The sequence below is a fragment of the Molothrus aeneus genome, chromosome 6 (assembly GCF_037042795.1).
Source record: "Molothrus aeneus isolate 106 chromosome 6, BPBGC_Maene_1.0, whole genome shotgun sequence".
NCBI classification, from domain to species: domain Eukaryota; kingdom Metazoa; phylum Chordata; class Aves; order Passeriformes; family Icteridae; genus Molothrus; species Molothrus aeneus.
The window spans coordinates 36,319,834-36,333,227 of record NC_089651.1 but is presented as its reverse complement, the minus strand read 5'-3'; the positions used below and the strand labels follow the sequence as shown (position 1 = coordinate 36,333,227).

The 13,394-nt window shown below is 35.9% G+C and overlaps 1 protein-coding gene across 1 annotated transcript in view; it reads right to left on the bottom strand.

Moving 5' to 3' along the window:
- Positions 1 to 13,394, bottom strand: part of AKAP6 (A-kinase anchoring protein 6) — a 257,416-nt gene that overhangs the window by 199,915 nt on the left and 44,107 nt on the right. The window contains exon 2 of the mRNA XM_066552840.1: positions 10,744 to 11,101. Within this exon, the coding sequence (XP_066408937.1) occupies positions 10,744 to 11,058 (315 nt within the window). The 5' untranslated portion in view covers positions 11,059 to 11,101. The remainder of the gene's footprint in view (positions 1 to 10,743; positions 11,102 to 13,394) is intronic.

The window sequence follows — 13,394 nt, the reverse complement described above, 5'->3', positions numbered from 1 at the left end:
AATAAATGCAATTAATTACACAAAGGATTTTTTTAAGGTTATCACTTACCTACCTTGTCTTATACAGTGAACCAAGAAGAGAAATAGCAAAGATCTTCCTACAATACTACAACACAAAACTTCTACCTTTGAAAGTAAATTTTAATAGAAATACAATGAAATAAAGTCACAGAAGTAACTAAAAAAACCACAACATTATAAATATTATTTACACGTTAAAAAGTAATTCAAATGTGTTACTAAACTCCCCATTTCTGTACTTCCATAGAGTTCAACAGCTTCCAGGAGTATAAAGTTGCCTATGTGGGCATTTCCTAAACTTTATTTAAATGTCCATTAGTTTCCTGGCTTTCTTTATATTACTAAATACAAATATTTTGACTTGGTGCATTTCTTTTTAATTTGTTTCTATTATTGTTGTATTTTTGCTATTGTTATTGTTGCTGTTATTATTGTTATTATTATTTCTGTTTGGTTGGCCCTGCTAAGTAGACCTCCATGCACTGGGTAATTTGCCAATTGCAACTGGTTCTGCAAGAGGGCAAAGTCCATTTGCTGGGAACAGTTTAATGAAGCAAGGCCTTCAAAGAAGATTTGAAGCATCTAATAATTGCTGTTTAATGGAGAATTCTTAGGAATTCTTGTAGCTGTTTAATTTATAGTTCCTTCTCATTCGCAGTATTTCACTACCAAAATTAAATCACCTGTCTTCCATAAATGCTAAAAGCTGTATTTCCTACTCAAGGACAAACTATTCCATCATCAAGGCAACAAAATCATTAGTCATTCAATTGTAACAACTGAATCTTCATCTTTCATAGGGGAACAAACAAAACTAAGCATAAAACCTCCAATAAAATCAGCAAGGTCAGGTTCTAGTAATGCAGGTCAGTGTCAACACAAAGCCAGGTGCTGACTACCCAGATGCTGCAGGAACATACCACGACCACACTCAAAAAACTGTTTGAAGTAAAAGTAAGTCCTGCAACCTATGCATTCACTGATTTGTGCATACTAAAAAATGTATAAAACACTTTAAACTGATTATTTTTCACCCCTTTATGGTTACAGACATTACACAAGACCAGATTTCAAAACAAAAATGCTCTACACAGAAGTAAGGCCCATGTGTAGTACTGTCATCTACTTCCCTCCTTCATTTTTAATGCAGTAAGGATTCTTAAACATGTGCTCTGTCAGACTCCTGCTCTCTCCCCAGAATGTGGTGCTCCAGGTTTAGGAAGGAAGCAGGGATTTTTGAAGCAGCCATTCAGCATGGCAGCAAATGATTCAGCATTGTGCTTCAGCCAAGGACAAACAGGAGGAAGAAAATTAAAAAGGACAGGAATCAGATGGGAGATCTGTGAGACAAAAACTTTGAGAGAACCTGAAAACAGGCTGAAAGGAAAATAAAACAGGAGAGAGAAGCTGGAAAATAAAGCTAGCAACCAACAGCTAGAACATGATTTGCAACCTAACAAATAAAAGTCCCAAGCCAATCTGCACCTGAATCTGATGTGTGTTCTTGTGAATAAAGGAAAATGCAGTTTTCAGATGTTTTGTAAGATACCCATATAACGTGGGTTTTTCCTTGGCAATTTTCAAGCAACCTGTTTAATAACTTACAGGTGTGGTTCCTTGATTCTGATTTGCTGTCTCCTGTATCAGATAACACAATAGAAAAGAAAATCTAATAACTGAGAATTGATCAAATTCACAAATCACACCCAAATACTGCAACTACAAACCTGAGCACAGTAATTTAAATTGCAGTGGAGGTCACCATGAAGTCTTTGCTGCTCAAATGGTCAGTTTGGTGATTTAGCTATTCATTAGCATAAAAAGAAAAGGAAGATAAAACCAACATTGAGAGATACTAAAACTATTTCATTCATACTTAGGATCAAAACTGAATCTTTAACAGATTTGAGACAGGGAAGCTATTCTTGCAGATCTCAGCTGAAAATCAAAAGCACATCGCCTAAATTGTAATGTGGTTTAAAAAAATGTCGTCATCACTTCTTATTCTACCTGAAGTTTGAAAGTAATACAGCATTCAGGATTTTGAGAGGTTTCTGAAAGTAAACAAACCTATTTGTAACCAGAAATGCAATGTTCCTTTGCAGAAAAGAGAGTGGGCTCCCATCCCATGTATTCTTCAACTTACCTCTGTTTTAATTCCTCATACTGAACTGCTGGTCTAGATTGCTAAACAAGGTGAGTTCTTAAAGTACTCTTTGAAGAGAAGGTTATATTTGTAATAATACATACAAGGTTACCCATTTTACTGTGTAAAATTTGGTATTTTAATCCAATGTATCAAAATTATTTATTTAAAGTTAAGATTCTAGTCCCATGTGAAAAAGGGATCCTGTACCTGATGATAGATAAACAAATGTGTAGTAAACTGTTTTGTCTTCAGTTAAACAGTTATACCAAGCATCTGAACTATTGGGAAGTCCCCATAAATACTGCATGAAAGAAGTGCAGATGACCTTAGCAAAGAAAACACAGGCTAGCTACAGTGGTACCATGTCTGTACAAATCCTACTGTATTGCCTTGGAAATAGCCCTCTTCCCTTTGTTTTATCATGAGTCTTACAGTATCTGATAATATTCTTAAGTGTCCAGATTGTGAAATTCATTTAGGGCCTAAAAATCCTAGATTTAATTAAAAGGATTTTAGCTTTGCTTTCTTCCTCAAAATACCCATGGAAGAGCAAGTAAGAATGTTCAGTTTAGCATCTTAGCTCTATGATATTAGAGCATAGTTGGCTAATTATTTTGCAGACTTCCATTTCATGATTTTGTCTGCCTGGCTGCTGGACAGTGCTGAGATGCAGAAAGAGATGTCAGCCATACCTTTCATACAAGCTGATTGTGTGGTGTATCAACCACACAGTTTAATGGTCTTAAAGTACAATTCTATTTCTTTATTTTGTGGGGCCTTTTGGATAGTTTCCTGTACTCAAAAGTACAGATACTTGGGACCATTTGAAATTAAACATTTCTCCTTGACTAGAATTTTTTTTCCCAAAGGGTACTAACCATACTTTGTCACTTCAGAAGATTTTATTCTGTCAGTGTATAAATAGACATACAGACACAAAGAAGCCCCTCAATATATATGGAGCACAGGGTGAACTGCAAACACAGAGGTCTTACACACATTAATGGTGCACTAATGTGAACTGTAGTATCATTTCTCTAGTATTATAGGGCAGGTAATTCAGAAGAATTTTTGAGAAAATCCAGAAACGCATGAGGAATAAATGTATATGCAAGGGTAGTAGTGGCACTATATTTCTGTTATGGTACTACAAACATACACATACAAATACACTTACACATATATATGCCCATATATGTATGTCAGTGATAGAAATAACACATTCCATAATTTCAGATCACAATCGCACTGGAAATGCATGTATAAAATCATCTTTTCCCTACATGTTAGCAGATAAACCATGATTAAATCTACAGAACCTATTATGAAGAAACTTGCTTTCTTGCCTGTGGAATATCTGCATTATTTTTTATCAGAGGCAAATGTATTCATCTCCACACAAAGAGATGAAAGGCCACACCAAAAGAGAAGACTGTATCCTTGCTTCAAGGCCCTTTTGAAGTATGGAACCACAGTGAAGGGCATGTGTGGCTCCAGATCCAGCTGAGGAGAATAAAAGAATATGGCTCAGACATTTCTGTGAGAGCTTTTCTCAGCTAACACAGATTAGGAAAAGGAAGTACATTGCTCAGTGGGAAAGGAAAACTGCAATGTACTACTAGTAGATTTTATATTTTGTGAAAACTTATAAATGTTCTGTCAGAACTTTGGAGTGCTTTGATTGCTGTAGTATAACACTGTAACACAGTGCTGCTGTATGCCTTTTGAATTATACGTGTTTTCCAAAAACAAATGGAAACACACCCAAAAAAAGAAGTGCTCCATCTTTTGAAATGCAAGGCTTAGAATCATAACTGACTACATGAAAACTGCTGTCTTTCTCCGGGGAATCACTTACAGGGAGAAACTGGCAGGTATTAGTTCTCCTTCTGCCCTCTCCACAAGAAAATACAGAGAACCTGTTTGTTTTGCTGACTTACTAAGCAATCTCATCAATCCACAGCAGGGTTTCTAACAGTTAGCTACTGAAAAAGGGATTTCATTCTGAGAAGTAATTCACATTATGCAAGAGGCAAATATCCAAGGATGTTTAAAAATCACCAACTTGCAGAACCTGCTCTTATTAAAACACAAGTTTGTTATGTGATTGAGATATTCATGCTGCATTTTTGGCATTCACACAGCAATCATCCTATAACCTGAAATGTCTTCTGTCAACTCTCCATAATAAAAGCTCATAAGAAAATTTTAAACATAATTTAACAAACTAAAAAATAACAATTTCTTACATTTTGTGTAATTTTCTGTGCCTGACTGTGACTGTTCCCTTGTGCCACATTAGAATTTTTGGGTATCTATTATAAGTGACACATAATTATAAACTGAAAAAGTAACAAACCCAGCCCCTATAATGGCCAATAAGAAATACATCCACAAAGACTACTGAAATACACAAAGCAAGAAAACACTTGTGAGCATCATCGTTCACAACGCAGATCAGAAATAGGTGACTGTCATAATACATAATATTATTCTACCTGCTAACATAGAGACTCACATAAATCATCAAGAAAAAATCCCTAGGATTTTTGTGGCATTGCTTTTGTGTCTGCTTTTGCTTACACACACATCTATATTTGCATAGATATCCATAAAAAATTCTTGCAACAGTCACAGCTATCATAACAAATTCCTATCACTTACTTTTGAATAAAGATAATTATATACTGTCGATGACCTCTCATTTTAAAATTTGACAGTACTAAATCTTACCTTATCTAAAATTTGATTTTAAAATTTGATAGTACTAAATCTTATCTACACCGCTGAAATAGTATTAATTTACAGTTTTCCAGGAAATCTGAACATCAGTATATGTTATAATCATTACATATGCAAATACTAAACACAATACGTTCTCTCAGCAAACGTATTTCTTAATGAACTTGCCCAACGGCCTGACATACAAAATTTTTTCATCATAATGAAATTTATATCATTACAGCATTGTATCCAGTAAATATTTATATTTTAATCAGACTAAGATATAGGCTGGAGGAGACTATAATAGGTAACATCTGTTCTGGAATATGATAGTCACTTTAATATTTCTCCAGAGACCATTGGTAGAGCATATTAGCTCATTATCTACAGCCTGTATTAACATATTTTAATGTAGGAGCAATATGGAGAGGAAGAAATAATCATTTGTTTTGATTCAAAGTGCACTTAGATGCATTCAGGTCTTGGTGACATCTACAACAGAAATTTTGGAGTAAGTATGTTTAAAAAGTGTAAACATCTAAATGAAAATGAGATTTTGCAGTTTTTATTTTAGAACTAGAAGAAACTGCGAGTGGTAGAAGACCCACTTTTTTCCTCATCGCAGGCAAATGTTCACCTTTTTCTTCCAAGTCTCCTGACTGCTGAACAATCTAAATGTCTATTTTAGGACAACTTCAACACCTCCACAGCATCGCAGATGCTGCAGTACTCATATCTACAAGCTCCCTGAATTACACATCACCCTTCTCTGTCCAAATATGTCACTGAGAACTAATGAATGCATCTCTATCCTTGGAAAAAATACCACAGGTCGCAGAATTTTTGCTCAGTGTGTCGTTAGGTGTTTGCTTTGCAGAAACTCAAGCTAATTAAAGGAGCTATTCATATTGTCCCTTGCTTTAAGGGAAGGGCTTAGATACTCCACACATTGTTCAAAATTCCTTTCCAAAGGCCATGTCTATGACCTCAAGTGAATCTATCAGGTAACATATGCATTTTCTTTTCTCTTTTTTTTTTTTAATCTGTTTTGCCCAAGCCTGGATGGAATATCGAGTGCTGATGTTCTACCCCTCCAAAGAATATTCAAAACCCTTCGTCACAAGAACACCAATTTCAACATTTTTTTATTGGTCACCTTTCCTGCCTCTTCAGAAGGAAAGTCCAAGCTTAAAAGGGTCCAGAATGCTGTCTGCAACATTTTTTAATTATTAATTTCTCCTGATAAATTATGCAAGCAAGATCTTCCATTATCTCTGGCCTACCAGTTAAGGCTTCTCCAGCTTTTAGCTATTTTTATTCCCTTGATACATAGATAACAGCAGACTAACCAAACAGTACTCACTTCTCTACTCAGAAACAGGTAGGAACCTCTAATTGTTTCTCAATTTTTTCTACTTTTCATTAGCTCCCAACTCTTTGAGCCTCTTATTTTATTCTAACCAGCAGCTTTCTATCTTAATTTTATCCAGCTTTCTTTAGAAGGCAACTGAGTCTCCAGTAAAATATATCTGCTCTTTCTGTGTTCATACAAAGCACAGTCCTGCATCATCTTGCTCAACTGTCATTTAGCTTAGAGACGTCTCAATACCACAAAAACACCTCTGTTGCTCATTTCATTGTAAGTATCCCACTGCCTAAAATTTTGCTTTTCTGCGCTCAGATTGCCATAAATCCTGACAAGTAACTTTGCACCTAATTTGTAAACTTAATTAGTACCTAGAAAATTGGCTTGATAATTACTTTCATCCTTGGAGGCACCGACCTGGTAGGCAAGTGAACAGCCCAGGATGGCCCTCTGCAAAGAATTAGCCTCTGTTTATGTTTGATAAAACATAGCAAGGGATTTGGACAGTTTTTGAGCGATGTGGGGAAAGTGATTTTTCCTCTCTTAGGCAGAAGAGAAGTTAGCCTAAGAGCTACAAAACCAAGATTGCTTATACAGGTGTGCTGTTGTAGTAGAGCACATTAAGATGTGGTAAACAAGTCACATCTTTTTGCATAAAAATTTCAGTCTGAGCAAGACTGTAGAATTGCCAGACAAGTTGGAAGGTTTCTAAGCAATCTGATTGTTTGACCAGATAACATTTGAGAAACACAGATCTATTTCTACTATTCCTCGACTTTTTTCCAAATCAAGAAATCTGCTCAGGCCACAGGGGAAAACTGAAAATCTTAAAACTGTAGGCCTACTAAGCTACTCAGAAAATTTTAAAAAGCTAATTAAAGAGGGGGGAAAGAGAAAGATATCTACGGTACCCTGGATTTTACATTTTTTGAAAATGCCGAAAGTGTAATGGAAAAAGGAATAACCTGTATCTAACTGCAGATTTAATGCATTCCAATACACTTTAATATCTTTAACATCTTGTTTTGATAATTTCTCACACTGTCCTCTTAGTCAGGATGTAAATTCAAGGAAGAAGAGCAACTAAAAAGTCTTTGTCCCTCAAAACAGTAGAAACAGAGATAGCGAAAGGATAACAGAGATAGTTACAGGATGTTTGATCTCTATCCAAAGTTCATGAAAATTTTCTGGTAGGAGTCAAGAGGAAAAGGTGAGAGATTCAGTCAAAAGATGTTTGTGACCAACCCAAGCATCCTGGAAAAAGATGACTGAAGTCTCTCTACTTGGAAAGAGAGACAACAGCAGTGTCTGCAAAAAAGACACTATCATAGCATAAATTGTGTTTGTTTCTATGTCAATATATGATAAATGGTTCAGATACTAAAGTCACAAAGCAGGGGGGAAGTGCTAACTCCAAAATAAGTTATAAATTAACAGACATCTCCAATACAGGATATTACACTAGATCATCCCAAATTACTTTTTTTTTTCCCAAAAAGATAGAAAGCAGCTACCAATAGTTTGAAACAGTAAACCTTTCCTTGTGAGACTTAAAGGATATAAAGTAGAGCAGAACAGGAGCTGAATCCAAGTTACACCCCAGAAGGATTCCAAAAAAGATTTTGCTGTAAAAGCAAATATATTTTATTAAAAGTATAAAAAACTAAATGGATCATGAAAGCATCTCAGCATTTTAAGACAATACAAGGACACAGACAGCACTTGTATATTTGCTTGTAGCAAAACCATAATTTTTAAAAATCTCTTTTACAATATTCACAATTGCTAACAGCTACAGTGAATGTGTTAGAGCAATGCAAAAGTATCGTAGAGCAGCTTGAGTTAAGTGTGGTGCCAGATGAATGACTAAAATAGGCCATTCTGGAATCTGAAGTGTTACAGTTCATCCAACTATCTTCCTGAAGCACTCATGTGAAGCTGAGCTTTCCAGGAAATTTCTCAAGGGACAATATAAGAAAAACCTCCCACTCATGCTATGTGGCTAGTTCTGAGAAAGGGCACAGCAAAAGTGAGACAAACAAGTATTTTCAAAGGATCAGTGGTGGCTAGTAAAGCCTTAAGTCATGTAGCACGAAAAGAGACCAGCAGCAAACGCCAAAATCCCTAGGGAACAAGCCACAATAAAGAAAAAATGCTCTTGATTACAGAAAGAGCAGAAGCACAGACAGATCTGCAACTGAGATATTGAGAAAAATTTCACAAGAGAAAGAGATGATCTGTGTGCTGAGCAATTTTTCCAAGGAATAATACAAAGAGTCTGCTGTGGCCTGGATCCCCAAACCAGTCTTATCACCACAAGCCAACTGACAGCCAGAGGAAAGAAATCAACTCTAACCATCCAAAACAAATAGAAAGATTCATGAAAATGGAATCAGAAATCTCCTGGCTGAGGAAAACAAACTATGAGAAAATGAAAAATTGTTTGTCTTACATTTGTCTTACAAATGTTTGTCTTACATTTGTCTTACAAATGTAGCAACATTTGCATTTTGAAAATTATATTCAGAAAACATTATGTTATAGACTTTTATGCAGTATCTATATAATTCATTTTTCCCATTATGATTTGGACAAGGGAGGAGAAAGAACATTTCTTAAATTTGCAGATGAAAACGATGAGTCTGCTTGGAGGAGATACTTGTGGAATGAGATAAAAGAAAAAAAAAGTTTAATAATAGACAAAAGTAAAATTCTACATGTAAAATTTCATGGATAAGAAAGAGGTAAAAATACCACACTGTGGGAAATGAGATTGGGAGCTGCAGTGAATTACAAGCTGAACTTGAATCAATCATCTCCTGCTGTTTTGGAAAGTAAGAAAATGCTAAACTGGTATGTATTGTTTGAGAGATATGTGAAACACTTTTTCCAGTCTACTCAGCAATGGTCAAGCTTCACACTGAGCCCACTGTCAAGCCTGGGCACAACAGTTCCAGAAGGACACACATCATTGGGAAGTAGTCCCTCAGGAATATTGCCAGAGGACAGAAGAAAAACAATATCTGTATGAGGATGTAGTTGGATTTTTTGTTTTGTCTTTTGCTTAGTTTTTGTTATATACTAGATAAACTATTCAAAATTCATCTAAAGTCTATGTTATATTATACCATATAAAATAATTTCACAACACTTGCTTCTACAGTCATATTTCTTTTTGTCTGTATAGAGTTTTACAGGTCAGCAGGTTACAGAAGTTCTGTATTCCTAATGTGTTTGTTCAAACTTTCCTTCATTTGTTTACATAGCTAAAACCCTTAGGACAGCATTTTATGAACTCCCGTTGACTCTTGTGACTTCACAAATAAACTCTAGAAAGATGAAAAACCATGAAGAATGCTATTCATGCACTGACTCAATTTATAAATAAATTGTATTAGTGGACATATGAGGGTGAGCTGCATGCACAGAACATTCTCATTTCATAAGCAGGCACAAAACAGTTCTGCTTGTGCTTTGAACCAGTCCAAAGCTGGGTGCAAACACCACCCACAAGCTCCACAGAGCTCCAGTTTCAGCTCAGCACTGTGCTAATACAGCCACAAGCAATTCCAGATCAGGACTAGCACCAAGCCCAGCAAGACTTCTCATGCCTGCCTGCAGCAATCTTCTCACAGTATCTGCTAAAAACTTACTGCACATTGTGGATTTAGTCCTTTCTTTTTGTCAAAAGCTGGCAATGTCTATCCTAATTTTTTTAGCAAAATGGTGGGATCATTAATAAATCAAGATCAGCTCTCTATTTGGTTAGAATTTATTACAGTACCATCACTCTGGTTGGTGTTAGTATACAGTGTTGTATTTTAAGACAGCTTACAGCTACAGTCCTAAAATAAACACAAATAAAATACCACTGCACTGAGTGTGAAGGAAGACTGTGTTCACATAAACAGGCTTCAGAATGTAACTCTGAAGACAGCTCACTCTGAAGAGATAACATTTGTGCTATTTTTGGAGACTGCTACCCTCAAAAGCATGCTTCATCTGCTGCAGCAAACTAGGCCATGCAAATGAACATACACTTAAGGTCCCAGGCATTAACTATTTGAATTTTGCCTTGAATTTCAAATGAGTGGCCCCGTGTACTGGAATGCTGGGAATTTTATTGGAATTTCATTTGGGAGTTTTGGGTACAGAAGCCCTTTAAAATCAGTGGGAATATTTCTGGGCACTTGTGAGATGTCCAGTCAGGTTACTGATAATGTCTTATCACTTGCTTTTGGAGTATGAACACGTTCATGAATATGGTTATGACTGTTGAATTAAGCGATGAGCAAATAACATTGCAAAAAATCTGATAATTGAGTAGTTTCTATTATCTCCCTTAAAAGGATTTATTCCCTTTTTAACCCAGGCTGTCAGATATGTTTCAGCAGTTAGGAAAAGCCCTTCTGTTGATTTTACTAACAGCAGAGTTGAATGAGACCCCTTCCCTGAGAAGCCTGTGATATAAACCCCCTCATACCTTCAGCTGCACCAGATGCACATCCACGTGCTTGCTGTCCGAGTCCTGCTGGACAGAGTAGGTCAGGTCCCGCACCCTCTCGGACGTCACCCGCAGCCAGGTCTCAATCTCTGGCAAGTGGAGAACAATCTTCCAGTCAGCCCCAGTGTGCAGAGGAGGGGGCTTCTCATACTGCTGGCCAGAGTCAAGGTCCTTCATGACGTCCCCTTCCCCTTCTTGTTCCACCGTAGGAGTCATGTTTATGAGCATGGGAGAGGCATCAGATGGCATCGGATCCAGTTCTTGTGTCCTCATGGGAGAAAGTGCTACATCCATGGCTAGCGTGTCAAAGCCTAAACCATACTTCTTTCAAAACTAGCTGCAAAGATAAAAAGAAAACACACCGCTGTTTTGAGACCAAATTCAGCAACAAAATGCTCAGAGACAAGGAGTAAATGATAATGCCTGAGATGTATTGCATACCTAAATAAATTCTTCCCCCTAAAAATCTATACTGAAGTTCAAGACCAAATAGTTTTTTTCAAAATAACTTTGCTGATTTGAATGTCATCTTTGTATGAGTAAAGTAACAACTATTGCATTTCTCTCATTGTAATTTCCAATTGTAATTTTTCATTTCATTTCCAATCACCTTGGAAATTACAGTTTTCATTAATGAAAATATGTTCTGATTTTTTACAACTGTAACATAAATAAATGAACATTGACAAAGTCAGCAGAACTTTACTGAACTCCACAAGTTAATACAAGACTGGTATCCATAAACTAGTACATATTGGAACATGTTCCTTGGCCTGAAATTTAAGACTAAAAACAGAATATTTCAAGATTTAAATAAATTTCCCTACTGTCCACTCAACTATTGATCATGTACAACAAAAAATTTGCACAGAAACTTGAAGCAATTATTGAGGACAGTTGGTTGATTTCTTGATTTTCCTTTTGAACTTTAAATTCTACTAGTTTTGTTAGATTGAGAACTGTTGCAATGAGCAACAATTCTAACAAAGCATAGATGTAATAATTCCCAAGGTCAAAACATGTACCTAAAATTAAAACATCATTTAACAAAGTGGCTTTATCAAAGGCCAAATGCTGTGTCATCAATATACACTTATGAGATCCATTGAAAAAAGTAAATAACTAAAACATTTTACTTTGTACTTCTTCCTCTGTATGTTCTAGTTATGTGTGTACTACACATGAAGAAGGCTGCCATAAAATCTATGCATAAAAAAAAGGAAAAAAAACCCAAAACCCACAAAACCAAAAACAAACCAAAAAATAAATAAGTAAACTTGTTTGGGGTTAACATAAAATCTCTAAGATTGTAGGAAAAAACAGACTTTTCACTGTTCAATCAACACTGTGACTACTGAGTTATATTCGTAAATATTTCATGGGGAGTCTCAGTACTCAGAGACTATTCCTGCAGGCAGTGAGAGCACCAAAGTATCTAGTCACAATTTCACTTGTCATAACCAGGAAGGACCAAAAAATTATATTTTGTGTTAATTTGATTTTATTTTCTACCCTGCCACTACTTAGTAAATCAGTGTCTGCATATCTATCACGCTCACAAAACAGTACGTTAAAGTTACACTAAATATTAACACTAAATATAAATTCGGCACTTCAGGACAAAATTTTCTATCAGTGCAATTAAGCAAAGGAAATGAAAGAAGAATCCAAATATTCTCATGGCCTGTTTACAATTTTTCCAACTCTTTTAGCTCAAATTTTGAAAAAATTATTAATTAAATGGTGTTAAATAAAAAGTTCTGCAGCAAAGGTGGGTGAAAGTAACAATTCAGGGTGCTGAGTATTTTCTAAGTTCATCTCTTTACATTACCTATTTTTCAGTTTAAACTCTGTTGCTATAAGTACTCAACATAAATTGTTCGAAAAAAATCAGTGTAATAACATTTTTGTCTGAGACATTGCTGATCATAGCCCCAGTTCTAAAAGCACAGAATTCACCCAACAGCTGAAACTATCTCAACATTTTAAACATATTCTTCACATTATTTCCTCCTGAAAGTCAAAGTTTGGTGAAACACACGTGGTCCTTATTTCTGCATGTTTACTGTTAAACACGCCTACCAGAGAAACAGCTGTGAATCACTAAATGATACCAAAGCACAAGAAGAGTAGTGATTGCTTCCTAGTTTTTTCACAAAAAAAAAAAAAAACCCCAACAAACCAAAACAAAACAACCCTGGCACTCTTGCAGAGTTTTTCAGTATGACTCAGCTCTAGTGAGGACATTAAAGCAATTAGCAAAGAGAAATGAAAACATGCTCCTGCAGAAGCAAACAAAAGCTGCTCCATGCTGCATGCAGAGCACTTCTAGCTTTCATGCACTGAGTGGGCAATTAGCAACCATTAGGAACCTGCTGACCTGGTTTTTGTTACGGTGTGCTCGACTCTGTAAGAGTGGCTCTCCAGCATTACAGCTAATGCCTCCTTAATCCGAGCAGCTCTTACAGTCAAGTCCTTTGCATTCTTCCCTTTCTGCCAGATCACAAGTTGCAACACTTCAATTACGAATACGGGGAGAAATTTTTAAATAAATAATTCTTTTCATCTTCTTAAAAAATTATTCAAAAGTAACAAAATGCACTGTGGATGCTAATTAGCAAGGTCTGCGA